Source organism: Drosophila innubila (assembly GCF_004354385.1).
Source record: "Drosophila innubila isolate TH190305 chromosome 3L unlocalized genomic scaffold, UK_Dinn_1.0 0_D_3L, whole genome shotgun sequence".
NCBI classification, from domain to species: Eukaryota; Metazoa; Arthropoda; class Insecta; order Diptera; family Drosophilidae; genus Drosophila; species Drosophila innubila.
The window spans coordinates 27,692,503-27,707,067 of record NW_022995376.1 but is presented as its reverse complement, the minus strand read 5'-3'; the positions used below and the strand labels follow the sequence as shown (position 1 = coordinate 27,707,067).

The 14,565-nt window shown below is 44.3% G+C and overlaps 2 protein-coding genes and 1 pseudogene across 2 annotated transcripts; all 3 read right to left on the bottom strand.

Annotated features, from left to right (window-relative positions):
• Positions 1-3: 3 nt before the first annotated feature.
• LOC117787369 lies at positions 4-3,131 on the bottom strand (annotated as a pseudogene).
• A 1,318-nt stretch (positions 3,132-4,449) lies between these two features.
• LOC117788701 lies at positions 4,450-6,683 on the bottom strand. Its single transcript, XM_034627540.1, is given in 4 exon segments — positions 4,450-4,694; positions 4,697-5,282; positions 5,340-5,684; positions 6,345-6,683. Coding segments are annotated over 4 exon segments (1,341 nt in total). The 5' UTR covers positions 6,549-6,683; the 3' UTR covers positions 4,450-4,488.
• A 1,071-nt stretch (positions 6,684-7,754) lies between these two features.
• On the bottom strand, positions 7,755-14,469 carry LOC117787616 (protein mahjong-like). The gene is given in 12 exon segments (XM_034626186.1): positions 7,755-7,897; positions 7,961-8,155; positions 8,229-8,271; positions 8,274-8,300; positions 8,764-9,126; positions 9,633-9,730; positions 9,801-9,921; positions 9,977-12,136; positions 12,218-12,490; positions 12,551-13,351; positions 13,414-13,564; positions 13,796-14,469. Coding segments are annotated over 12 exon segments (4,731 nt in total). The 5' UTR covers positions 14,290-14,469; the 3' UTR covers positions 7,755-7,892.
• Positions 14,470-14,565: the final 96 nt, after the last annotated feature.

Genomic DNA, 14,565 nt, shown 5'->3' with positions numbered 1-14,565 from the left:
GATCTACATGCCGAGCAGGCACTCGGAATTGCCGATAGCGGCAAACTGTGTTGGCTACGCCTGCGTCACAAAATACATTTCCCCGGATGAGCCAACGACAACGGCATGGGTATCAACAGGAGCACCAGGGCCGCCGAGAGCATTCGGTGCAGCGGCAATCATGTTGGATATCCGTTCCATTGCTGACAATGCTGACGGCTCCGCTAAAAGCAGCACTGGTACTCGTCGCGATCAGTTGATCCCCGCTATTGCCATGATCCGTATTCTCAACATGGTGCTGCAGGCTGTCAATATTGTCGTACAGTGTAGAGCATTCTCCGCATTTGTAGAACGGTTCAACGCATTCCGGATGCTTGCGCTCCACGTGCCAGCGCAGATTGGCCGCATTCGAGAATTCTTACGGCAATTGGCGACACCACAGCAATAGGCACGTTGCTGATGCGTCTGACGATGCCTGTAGAGGATCGCTTTGGATTTGAAGGTGCGATTGCATATATTGCACAGGGGCGTACTCGTTTCGGCGTCGTGCGTCTTCATGTGCATGCGCAGCAGTTATGAAGCTCTTCAGGCAGATCTCGCACTGCGGTTGCTTCTTGCAATTGGCCCGTATCCAGTTGGTGTGCGAATGCATGTGATTCTGCAATCCCTTGAACTGGCGAAACTCGGTGCTGCACAGATGACAGATGTAGCGTCCAGAGCCCAGCGGATGTGTTGCCGCCATGAATTCCGTTACCAGATTGGCATCAATCTCGTAATTATCATCAGCTCCAGCTGCCGCAATCACTGAGGCGGTTTGTACTAGTTGTCGGGAATTGGCCGCTGCCAGTTTGCTGCTTATTGTGGGTGGCGCCACCAATGTGTCCTGGCTGAACTCGACGACGGCATTCTCTAGCGAGATGCTATGCAGCTCAACGGATTGTTGTTGTTGCTGCTGCTGTTGTTCTGCATTTGTTGCTGTTGCGCATCGACATCGATGAAGGCCTGCTCAATGTCACTGGCGCTGACATCGCCATCGTGCGGCTCCATAATGGCATAGTGTAGTTTCATCCACATCGCCACCAAGGACGCCGTGATCCTGTTCATCAGTTATGTACTCACAATCATCCACAGGTGTCATATCATCCCCATCGACTTCAGCATCGCCATCGTCGAGCATATCATCCTCATCCAGCTGTATCTCTTCAATAATGAAGTTATCATCGTCCTCATCCTCGTGCTTTACGCCATCCTCATGCTGCAGCAGCTGCTCGTCAAAATACTCATCATGCTCATGCTCATGCTCCTGCTCCAGCTCCTGTTCGTGCTCCTGGGTTTCGCTCTGCGTGAGATCCTCATCAATTAACACCTGATGATGATGCTGCTGATGTTCTTTGAGAAAATCCTGCTGTTGCTCATCATCCAGCAATCGTCTCAAATGTATGACCCTTGCCGTCCAGCTGCTCATACACTTCATCCAGCTCCTCATCATCCATTTCGCCATCCTCCAGCAGCTGCACATCCGCATCCGCCAATGACGCCCCGCTGCTCGTCGTCGTACACATATCTGTCGTACATCTGTTGTTGTTACCGGCGCCATGCTGCGCTGTGGAACCAGCTGGACCAGTTGTAGCGTCTGTGTGCCATTTGGTTGCTGCACAATCTGCAATGTTTGGCCATTTGGGGCCTGCAGCAGTTGCGGCAGAAATTGTCCCTGTTGTGGCGTCGTCGCCGTCGTCGTTTGCGGGCCTGTGCTTATGATTTGTGCCAGCTGCGGCGTCACAATCTGCGTCGTTATAAACTGGCCATTGGGCAAAAGGATTTGCTGTGCTGTTGTCGTGGGCAGCAGTTGTGTGGGCGCCGGTTGCAGTGTAGGCAGCTGGATTTGTTGTATCTGCTGCTGTTGTTGTTGCTGATGCTGATGTGTAACCAGCGGTGGAGGCGGCGGCGGAGGTGCTGGCTCTTGCATCAATTGCGCCGCCTCCAAATGCTTCTTAGACTGTCGTGAGGATCCTTTGCGCAAGAGTGGCTTCAATTTGGTCCTCGACTGCAAAAGACATTTACAATTAGACTTGATCTCAGTAGATTTCTTATCAAAATTATTTACCTTTTGTTGTTGATGTTGTTGAGGCTGTTGTAACAGGAAAATAGGCTGTTGCTGCTGCTGTTGTTGTTGCTGTTGTTGTTGTTGCTGCTGTTGTTGTTGTTGTAACTGCTGCTGTTGCTGGAGAATCTCTGCTCCAGCTTTTGTTGCTGCCTCGAGTTGCTGTTGTTGCTTGCTGCTTCTGCAACAGTTTTGTTGCTTGCGCTCCTGCGGTGTCAGCGACTCATCCTGGACGAGACGCACCGTCAGAGTTTTGATATATTCCCGCAATTCTTTGTCACTGCGCTCGACGAGGGTCTTGAATGCATGATTCCGACTGACCGCATGGACGCACTGCACGCAGATTTTGTCGGGCCAACCCTCGACGGCCTCTACACGCACGCTGGTGCAATCCATCAGCATTTCTGGCACCTTCTCGCTAAATAGAGGACGCATTTCCTTGCGTTCCGAAATGCATACACGACAGATTTTGTCCAATTCCAGCACCTTCTTGCGGTCCATCATAACTAGAGCTTCACGGTGTATTTTAATTGCAGCTTTCTTCTAAGCATTGATATAAATAACACTTGTTGCTGTCATTTTCTACTATGCCTTGTAAAATGCACAAAGTATGAGAATTTGCTGATAAGAGCGAATTTGAAATTGGCGCGTCAATTATTCTGGCAGCACTATCAGTCGTCCAACTCTCTGGCAACTCGCCGCTGTCGGAGCAAGCGAGATGAATATACTGTCAACACGATACGACAACGACGACAACTAGTATACACAATTTAGCATCTTTGTATTGGTGCGAGCGAAAAATCATATTTTAACTACTTTCGCAGTAAACGAAACAAATTTATTTTGATTCGTATTTATGGATTTAAATCAACTCTAGCAACTATTTTCTCATACTTGTTGCACTTTGATCCAAGGTGTTCAATAATACACTTCACTTTTTTACTTACCCAAACACTATTTATATAATTTGAGTGGGCTCCTTCGTCTTTGCACGATATTTGACATTAAATTCTTTTTAAATATGGCCGCGTCACACAATTTCCAAACGAAAACGCAAAATTTCACATTTTAAGCACCGTCCGCGAGTTTGTTTTGAAACGATGCGAAACAAAACAAACGGGGCACCAGTTGGTTATTCTGGCAAGTAAATGAAATAACTAGACTTCGACCAGTGCCAAATTAATAAAAATTCGATGAATGAAATTTCTTTGCAACCGCAATGGTGCTGTTTCTGCTTTTGTCTTCTTCTGTCGACTGCAGAATGCGCGAGGCAGCTGAAACGACGATTACCCACACAAGCGCGTCACACATATATAGCTCTCTTTTTTTGTTTCGCCCCGTCTTCTGTTTGTGTGAGTGAGATATGCGTATGTGGCGTGACCGTGGAAGCAGTGCTGCCAACTCACTCATATAAAGTAGACACTTTTTAACCAGTCTGGCAGCACACGCGCTATATTCTTAGGGCGCGCAATTTTAATTAACATTTTAAGCATGTCATTTTAATTTAAAAAATATTTAAAACTCTACTTGCTTCTTAAAATATGTCAAGCTTTAAATTTACAAAAAAATAGATATTTTATTCGAGCTACATCATAAAATGCGCCATCTTTTGTCTGTCTGCGAAGCATAAATACGCCACCTATGGTCTGGTTTTAATAATAGGTATGACATAAAAATGACTATCGTCCTTTTTGTGATAGGGATGGGATATTTTGATGGATGGGATATATATATAATATATCGCCTGTCGATAACACTATAGCTTTTTTTTACAATTTGTGCATGACAATTTAATGCAAATCAATGTAAAATAGCCAGCTATTTAGTGTTTTATTTTGTAAAGTGTAGATTCTTACCTAATTGGATATGTTCAGCACCGCGCCGTTGGATATTTAAAAGCACAACACACACACTATAACAAATTTCACTGTGCCTTACAATTTTTTGCGACTTTACGTCGTTCGACTTAGTTAATTAAATTTGGTTGGCACATTTAAATATTTGCTAATAATTAACAGTCCAAGCAGCGACTCGCATCCTCTTACGCTCACATAACAGCTGCTCCGGTGGGGAAACTTAAGGACTGTCATGCCATGGTTAATAAATTTATAAGGTGCTACAAAAGTGTGATACGACTTCGTGTTAATTGAATTTAATATCCGAGTGGTATATCGGTAAAACAGTAAAATTTGCGCATTTTTTATTTTATATATGTTTTGTTATTCAGCAGGAAAGAAAGCAATAGAGAACAGACACAAAATGACAACTTTTGATGTATTTATTTCAACTCGATATAACTTGTAATCAGACCGCTTGTAAAACATCGCTTATCGATATATTGATTTATCATATTGAATAAATCGAAATTCAAAAGTTCAACAACAATATTATTTGTATCTGCTTAATTTTTAGGCGCATGGTTGTTGATTATTTGTATTGGCCAATTCATACTTTTGTTTTTGCTTGTTCTTCTTGTTGTAAACGCGAACAATGCCGTAGATAACAATTACCAATACAATGCCAATTAGCAAACAACTAATGACAAACCAGGGATAAAAGGAGGATCCTGCTCTTCCTCCCATTCGTTGAACTGCGTTGTGCCATTCACAGTCAGTTTGGCAGGTGCTGCGTCCATGTCCCGGAACAAAGAAGCCTTGGCCAGATTACTCGACTCGGGAGCCTCAAACACGGGCTCAGTGCCGTCGATGCGCACAAATGTGAGTCTCGCTCCAGTTATTGGCAGCTTGAATCGTATAAGTCCATGGCCATAATACTCATAGATGTCGGCACTGAACTCACGATGCTGATCCACCCACTGTCCAGTGATCTGGACTTTCACATCGCTTTTGGCATCCATTGTGCGTCCGAAGTACGCCTGCTCGTGCACATCGAGTCCACCCTCGCCCGCCTCATCCAACTCCAGCACAGAGCCACGATGTTCAAGGAGGAGCGGCAGCTTCTCCAGCTGATGCTCCTGTTTGTAAATGCTGCTCGTGTTAAGACGAATCTTCTCCACGTACGCATAGTTAATGCTACCGTAGATGGGCTTGCGTTGTCCACTTGGATTCTTGAGCATTCCGTTGCCCAAGTGCATCTTGTAGCTATTGGTCACATTACGCCAGGGCAAGTAGGTGACATTGCGCAGCTGATACATCAATGGTTGCAGCTCCACGAGCACATTGATGTTATCCTCCACGCCGTACTAGAAAATTATTTATGGATTATATGGATTACTGTGACTGCAACTGCATTCACTTACAAAGTTATCCTCAAAGATCATGACCACACATGTGAAGAGATTGTCCAAGACGCCATTGACCAGATCCGTGTGTCTAAAATGGCACAGCTCGGTCTTTTCACGCTCCAAGTTGGTTGCCTTGGCAATATAGCTAAGACGCTCTTTAGGATTCAATTCGGCTGCGTAGTTCTGGATCATAATGTTATATGGCACCCAGGCGAGCATAGAGCGGGCATTTCCACTGCAAATTTCCTGATGCACACCTCGTCCACTCAGCTCTCCATTGTGCAGCTTAAAGAAATGATGAATGCTCTTCTTCATAGTCGTGGAACCGTGATCCGTGCACATAGTATCAATAAAGCTATCCTGGAATTAGTCAAGTAAATTAATCAGCGGAAAATACTTGATTTGATTTGGCAGTCGCGTAAATAATTTCCTTATCTGGCTGCTCTACATTATCTATCTATAACTAAAGACACTATCCAGGTTTCCAAGCTTTCTTTATCTCAGCCTAATTCAATTGATTATATGGCGTGCGATCCACTTGAGTTCAACATTCTCAACATTCTGTGTGATTTACAGACTATTATCTGTTCCCATATGTGGCTATATTTCAAGTGCCTTGGTCTTGTCGTTTAAGGATTTCGTGGCAAGCAACCCGTTTCCCTTGACATCACCTCAAACTCAACTAGAAACTGATTGATCAAGCACCATATAAGGTGAAAAATATTGAAAATGACTTGAAAACGTTTCATATATATAACTTAATTAGATAAGCAAAGTTCGAAAAGGTTTTCAATTTAATGAAATGCATCATTTGCAGAATATCGCTTGTCAGTTTGTAATGATTTACTTTTAATTATCCAAAGCCTGAACTTTGATTAAGCGCACTTGAAATCCGCACAAATCTCAACTCTATTGCTGGCAGCAAATTACTCGACAAATCTTCTATCTATCAAGACATTATTTACATAAATGTGCTAAGCTGGTATTACATTGCTAAAAGATTTTCTCGGATTGACCAACCTTCTCCTTCTTCGTCAGTGTTGTGGCTGTGATGAGGCACTTTTTCTGCTTCTCACTGGGATAAACCACATGGCGATCCATATCGATGAGTAGTGTTGGATCCGTTTCTATGCAGAAATCGGAACGCTCCACAAATGCCTGGCAGCAGCATATGGGAAGAAGCACTCCCAATACCACAAGTGTCGAGAACGTGGAAATATACATTTTGTTGTTATTCCAAGTGAAGTTATCCGTCGCCGATACGCGCACTGTCGATGACAAATCGTAACTGAAATTCGCAATTCTAAATAGACAGCTATTTTGGTACTCGTCCGTCGCTCAATCAAACACATTCAACTTGACCGCAAAATAGTCGATAAACGGCGAACCAAGCCATATAACCATATTTATCTATCTCTGAAGGATAAACTTGAGAGATTTGATTGAAGAAACACGGGCCTAAGGTGAACGCGACCAATGCAAATAGCCAAACAACTCAACTGAACTGATTAATATTAACACTACGGACATACCTGCTCGTCATTTCCTAATTCATAGCAACCCATATTTCGAGATAAGATAAAACTAAACACAAAACTGCGCAAACACCTTGGCGTTTGCTACTAATATCAGTATCAGAATCCCACCAAACTGTTTGAACAGATTAATGACATCAGGTATAGCAAATAAGAGCCAAGTTTAAAAAAAATCAAGGGGAGCATCCAAAATTATATTTGTAGTCTTATTTTATTAAATCTGATTTAAAAAAAAAATATCATAGAATAACTCTTGTTTTTAATCAATCCCTTAATTTTTATAGTAAAAAAATGTTCAGAAAATAAAAAATTAATTTTTTTTGGTATATGTGGTAGTTTTTGAAAAATAACTACCATAATTTATTATGTATTGATAAAAATCCATCTACTTTCATATATTTAAAATAAAGATTGAAAATATAATCATTTCTATGATTTTGAAACAGTCAGATAAAAAAAAATAGGATATTTTTTGATAAAAGTCAAATAAGAATTTGATATTTCAATAACCATAATCGTTACTGCCTCTGGCCAAGATATTGTGCATATAAAGAGATATATGTATACTGATCCAGTGTGATCGATCATCATAATTCTGTACTCTAAAATAAATGAATTGTGTAATATGCTTAAAAAAAAGTGTCGACACTTACTGCATTTTGTATTAATATACTATATATAAATTTAATCCACTTTGTACATTTTTAAATTGTTCAACAACTTTTTTTTATCTTTTGTATAAATTGCTTTTAACAGCTCATTTTTTTTCGTGTGTTTATGTTTTTTTACATTTTAGTTTTGTGTTTTTTTTTGTACAAACTTTTTCAACATAAAATATAACTTTAGATAACAGCTTACAAAAACTAATTGAAATTAGAGCTATTGCTGGGTAGAGAGAAGAGCTGAGTTCCAATCTGCGACGTGCTGAAAAATAAGGATTAGATGGACTGGCACACATAAGTCCTCGAGCTCATTAACCAATGCAGCAGAGGATAAGGTAGGACAGTTGGCAGGACTGGTCTGAACTGGAGTTTTAATCTGGGGTCGAAGAAAAGTCAAGTCAAATGCATACGGAAGCTTAAGAATTTGCATTCCTATTACCATCACTGCTGCCATCGCCTTCAAAGTCGAAATTGTCGACATCAGAAATGATTTCAATGTCGTCATCGTCATCATCATCACCATCATCCAAGTCGCTATCGTTATCGTCATCGCTGGAGGACTCAATATCAATAAAATTGTGATTGCGGTGGCTGCGTAACGGGAATCCCATGAAATTCGGACCAATTGAAAATGCTGTGAGAGTTGAAATGCATGGGATTATTATAGATTTTCAAAATGTTACCGACTATAACAACAAAATAGTTACCATTTTCGGAGCCCGTATCCGATCCCGTATCGGAGCCCTCCTCATTGATTCGGGCACCTCCTCATCATCTTCCTGCAAGCATAGACATAATATTAAATTCAATATCATCCATCTGCCGCATGAGCGTTCTGAGATCGATGGGCGCACCGGCACCGCCCAGTGTACGTGCTCGCCGTCGCACACCAACAATTGAGCTGTTGGGAGCATGCTGGCGAGCCAGATTTGAATTGGCATATAACGATGGCCTTAGCCGGCTCGGACGACGGGGGCGTGCCTCGTTGCCGTCGCCAGCACCACCAACTACACCTACACCTACACCGATACCAACACCAATGCCATCTGCATTAGCATCAGCATCGGCATCGGCATTGATCAAAGCAAAGTTTGGCGCTGGCGTATGGGGGCGAGCCGCCTCTTCGACGATGCGAATTAGCGCAGAATCACCGCTTGGTGCATTGACGGGCGGTGGCGGTTCCTCGGACGCGCCGTTTCTAACGGCGCCCTCATCGACGGCCAAGTCCTTAACCGCACGCACCTCTTCCGAGCGCTCGCTCTTTTTGACACCAACGGCGTAAATCTTCACACAAGTCTCCTGCTTCGAATCGTAGCCGCTATGATCCTCCACAACGGCAATCAGGCTGCCATTGGCACTGACACTCAGATCGTTGATGTTCCGCTTCACATCAATTGTGGCAATGCTCGAGTAATCGTATGCATCCAATACATTAAAGCTGGTATCGTAGGTAGTCGTCTCCACATCGTGGTCCCTATCGGCCCCCAAACTGGCGCCATATATCACATGCATGGGCGAGAAGGTGCAGTTCCTCTGATCCAAGACCGGCACAGTTTGCAACAGATGAAACGTGCGTAAATCCCATACTTCCGTGTTGGCTATGATCTGTAAGGCAATCCAACGGAATTGATTATTAAAATTGAATATATTTTTAATCACGACCTACAGTTAACTTCTTATTTACTTCAGCAATTAACAATTATTTGATATTGTTGATTTAATGTTTCAACAAGTAAGTTTATATGATGAAATTTTGAATTTTCCCATTACTATATTTTCAATAGTTAATTTTATCCCCACAGTTGATAGGAAATTAAAATAAATATCGAATGGATTAAGTGTTTGTTGAAAACATAAGAAACGGAGACTACATTAAAATCGAAACCTAGAACTAGATTGAAAGTATTTTTTTAAATAAACTTTAATGCAGAATGAAATAAGAGGCCAAACCAGGATCAAAATGAAATTCCACGTGAATATTGGATAAGTTTAGTCAGAGTTATGAAAGTTTAAACTTGATCCACTTAAAAAGCCAAAGTTTGTGGTTTTTTTTGAATTAATATACTCAGGCAGAAATTAACAAATTATATTGGGAATTTAGATGTGCTCACCTCTAGACAGTTGGGATGAAACACACCCGATATGCACTGATTGAACTTGTCAAACTTGTGAATCTCTTTGCCAGATCGCACATCCCAAAGCACGCCATCTAATCAAACAGAATTGAAGAATATCAATTAAAGTTAAATAAGTAACAATCGGGTTAATTGTTGACTCACCTGACAAGAGCAGTTCGTCTGTGCGACAGAGTGTGGCACGGTTCTTGGTGTACTGATTGGGTATGGTGGGGGTAAAGGTGGAGATCTTGGAACCCGTATTGATGTCATACAGAACCGCACTCTGTGGAAAGGTAAGATTGTGAGTAAAGCATTTAAAGCAATTGTATTCAACTTACATCGCTGTGTGTGCCAAGCAATCGATCCTGCGTCGTCTGGCTGAACTCGCAGTAACCAACCTCGGGCAGACGCAACTTGGAGCGGAACTCATTGTCGGTGATGGACCAGAGAATTGTGGTCTGCAAGCGCCATAGACTCGTGGTCAGCACCAGATCTCCGGCACGATTCGCCTGAATCGCATCCACGCCGTATGTGTGGCATATGGAGGCGCATTGTTCGACGCCATCGTTCATGTTGAACACCTTGCTCTCGCCCTGGTGGGTGCCAACGATCAGGTAGTTGCCCACAACGTCACAGCATGTGAACTCCAGTTCATCGTAGTCCGCGGAACGTATTGTTCGCCAGGGTGCAAAGTGTGTGTGCACATGACGGCGATCAAAGTGGGCGGTATTGAATCCTGCTTGGGTGCGAAAGTGTCTGGAGGTCAGATTGTAGTTGGAGCTGAGCAGACGGCTTGGACGTGGATCTGGACATTTGTGCGGCTCATAAAGATCGAACTGTGGACATGTCGTCACCGGATTGTTGCACAACGAATGCTGATTCGTCAGATACTCCGTCACAATGCTGTTGAGTGTGACACGCTTGGGATACAATGGTGGCGAGTTGGCCAACTCGTCAGGTAATCCCACTGCACTAGACTCTGCGGTGCCCAAACTGATTTGCTTCTGCAGCGAACGATTGAGCGAGGATGTGGCACGTTCTGTCTTGCGCAATTTAATGGGTGTCTGTGCGCTGATGTGGCTAAAATTGGGCACACCTGGAGCACTTGAAGTTGCGCTCATGGATGAACTGAAGGCACTTCCGCTGGTGCTGCAGTGTGGCGATGAATCATCTGCCTGACTGCGGCCTTGATCTCCGCTAGACATGATGGCTGCATTGACGTCCTGCATTCGACTTCGCAGACGACTGCGTGTTATTGAGCTGACGCCGGAGAAGCCCTTATAGTCAAAGGGTGACTGATGAAAGTTGCGGATCGTCGTCGTCTGCAAGGGTAATCCCACCTCACGTTGCAGCATCTGGGCGGTTTGTCCCAGACCCTTGCTCTCCAGATGCTCAAAGATGAGCTGATACAATTGCTGTTCGTTGTATTGAATGCGCGTCTGGGCAATGACATTCGCCTTGTGCATGTTGGTCAACGAGGGATCCAGCGGATTGTTGAGGGGATTCGTCTTGCCCGAAATGCGCTCGAGCAGCTCCAGGGCATACTTCTGGAAGATGACATGCTCGGCACGCTTCTCCTGCAATATGGGATCCCGCATGAGTGCCTGCAGCTGTCCGCTGGCAAACAAGGGCAGCTTGCCAACAATTTGACGCACACGATCAGATCGAGACAAGCCGGCTAAGGCCCGACAGGCCATGCCTCGGATGCAGTCGGCATCCGTGATGGGTCCCTTGGTTTGCATCAGTGACAGCAGCACCACAATGCCATTGTTGGAGCACACGGATTCCCACACCTTCTCGATAAGTTCCTCAGCATATTTCTGATTCGCTTTGTTCTTCCTCGAGGAGTTGGTGAACTTCATGAGGCTGGTGCCGCTGTCCTTGCGTATAATGGGCGAGCAGACACAATGACAGAGCACGGCCAGTGCGGATTTCAACACCTCCGCATCGGCTGTGATCTCACCGGCAGCAGCTCCGAGTACCGAACAGATGCCCGATGTTGTCGTTTTGTCCAGCATCTGCAGACGCTCGCAGAGCACCAGATAAACACGTGGTATTACACAGCATACGCTGAGCACATCCAGAGCTGATCGCACTGTCTCCGAGCGTCCACTATTCACCCACTCATAGCTGAAGGCAATGATACGCAACAACATCGTAATGCCACCCAGTTTCAGCAGCTGATCCACGGGTTCCCAGTGTGCACGCACTGACGTATGCTCTTGGAGCGTACGAATCTGTTCATGCAACTGATCAAAGGTGAGCTTGGCTGCCACCGTCGGATGCTGGCTGAAGTAGTGCGATGAGGAGGAGGAGGTAGCGTAGTGTTGGCATAAAAAGTTGTTGTACTTGTAGAAGAAATGTGCCTCCATATAACGCTTGAGAGCAACGCACACATGGCGAACCATTTGGCGGGAGGCGCACTCCACATCCTCGTTAATATCTGATGCGTTGTCGCTGTCATTATGACTGGGATCCAGTATTTTTAGCACCGAAATCTGTCAGTTAATAGAGAAAATTAACAAATGTAAATTACAAGAACTTAAGATTGTTCCATTGCCTCGATAATTTCTACTTACAACATTGTAGAGCTTTCGCAGACCATCCTGAGCATCAAACTCATCTAGTATGACCTTAAACTGAAAGCTCAAGCTGAAGAACATGGTGGCATGGCATTTGGAAGAGTCATGACATCGTCCTAGTATCCATAGCGCATAGCGAACCAGATTTGAAATCAACGGACGCGGCATGCTGCAAATGCGCTCCATGGCATCCTCACAGTAGGCCAAATAGTAAATGGCAATTGATACTCCTGTCGTAGCCAGACTTGGCCGTGGAACGTTCAACAAGAGCTGTAGAAATTAACAAGTATGAATATAAATATGTAATTATATAATTACACTGCAACTCACCTCCAGTCCTCCAGTTGAAATGAATTCCAATGCAAACTTCTTGTGACAGAGCAAGGATGCCAGATACTTGAGCACTTCGTAGGCCAGGCATGTGTCTCGTCTGTCGAGCTCCTCCAGATGACCAAAGATAAGCATCATTACATTGTTGGCAAAGGCCATGCCAAGGAATTCCTGGTACTCGCCCAGGCTGGTCAGGAAGCGCATGATGAGCATCTGGCTGGTGTCCGCTGTGGGCGGATGCAGTGGTATATACATGCGCTTGTAATACCGCGACACGGGAAACGCATCTCGGCTGTTCTCAAACAGAATGGACATGTTGGACGCACTGCCGCTGGCGCCATTATGCTGCGGGGATTGTGGGGCGGAGGCAGCGCCACAAGCCATCCAGCTGAGCATTCCCTGGGAAAATGTGCTGTCCGCGGAGTTATTGTGTGAGGTAGTCGCTTCAGTTGTCGAGTTTTTGCTCATACAACTGCAGGCGAGTAACAAGTGTAAGCGATTGATCATCTTGGGCACCAGACGCAGATTTTGATCCCGACAACTGATGGCAATATCGCTAACCTCCATCGCAGCAGCTAAGAGACCTGTTGCATAGCTCTGCAACGGTTCAATGCTATCCTCTGCCCAGTTGTAGAGTCGATTGATGATGCCGTCTTCCTCAGCGGTCTGAAATACCGCCGTTGTCTCCAGGCCCGGCATTACCACGAGTATCAATCGACAGGCAATGATGTTCAGCTCCAGTGAGCTGCGACTTACACTCTGCCGACTAAAGTAGTTCTCCCGCAGATATTCATTGAGCAACTAGAAATACAAATTTAATTATATGTATATCATTAAATATATAAAAATGAGTACAAGTTTACCTTGCCCATGAACTGATCCTTGCGAAACAGCAGCTTGAGCAATAGTCCATACTGGCAGCTGGGATCGGTTCTATAGGGATGCCTTAAGTCCAGCGGATCGGGATCCTTGCGCATATATGCATCCTTTTCTCGTTCAAATATCTCAGCCAGACTGCAAGAAAGTCACTCAATTAATAATATAATATATGTAATAAATGCTGATGATCAAAGCTTAGAGATATGTACAGTTAGTAATGTAATTGTTATGACAAAAAATAATACTCGTATAATAATATTTATTATTATATTATATTAATACATTTTTTTTATATTTTGTCATCACAATTCTTTGAGCCACTGTATATCTTTTTTTCTCGCTTTCTCTGATTTGTGTGCAGCTTACCTTCTTAGCGTGGGCACTGGATCATAGCCACTCTGGGTTTGCTCCTGCTCCCATTTATCTATGATTTGGGTGAGCTCCTTTTTGGTGGCCGAACGCCTATCAGCAGCCGGATCATCTTCAGCATTGGCATTATCAGCGTCGCCCGCGTCATCAGCATTGTCATCATCTTCATCCTCTGCGGCAGCCTCGCCATCACCATCGGCATCGCCATCAGCGTTTCCATCACCCTCACCTTCGCCTTCACCTTCGCCGTCACCTTCGCCGTCACCTTCAGCCTCAGCATCTGCATCTTCATCATTGTCTTCGCTTTGTGCATCGGCATCTGCTTCCTGTTCGGCATCGCCTGCGTTGTCCAATGCATCCGCGATACTGTCGTCACTCTGGTAGGCAGCAGCAAACACAGCATTGTCCAATTCTGTATCATTTAGGTTCGGCAACTCAACATCATCCTCTTCCCGCGCCGCAGCATTTTCATTGTCGTTCGGATTCGACATACTCAGAGAGCGGCCCACGAGGCAAGCGTTTCTACACTAGCTCGATGCGGAGCGCGCCAATTTCTCGATTTCGTTTAAACACACACTCTGTAACTTTGCTTAAATGTATAAACACAATTTTTGATAAATTGCTTACTATTATGGTAAATTCCGTGCCGCTAAAATAAACCAACCACGCGCTTCTCTTTTTTTGGCAAACGAAATTAGTGTTGGGATTATATCGAGGAAATATCGATACTATCGACAAGGCTGTAGGAATGGGGAATGTCGATAAGA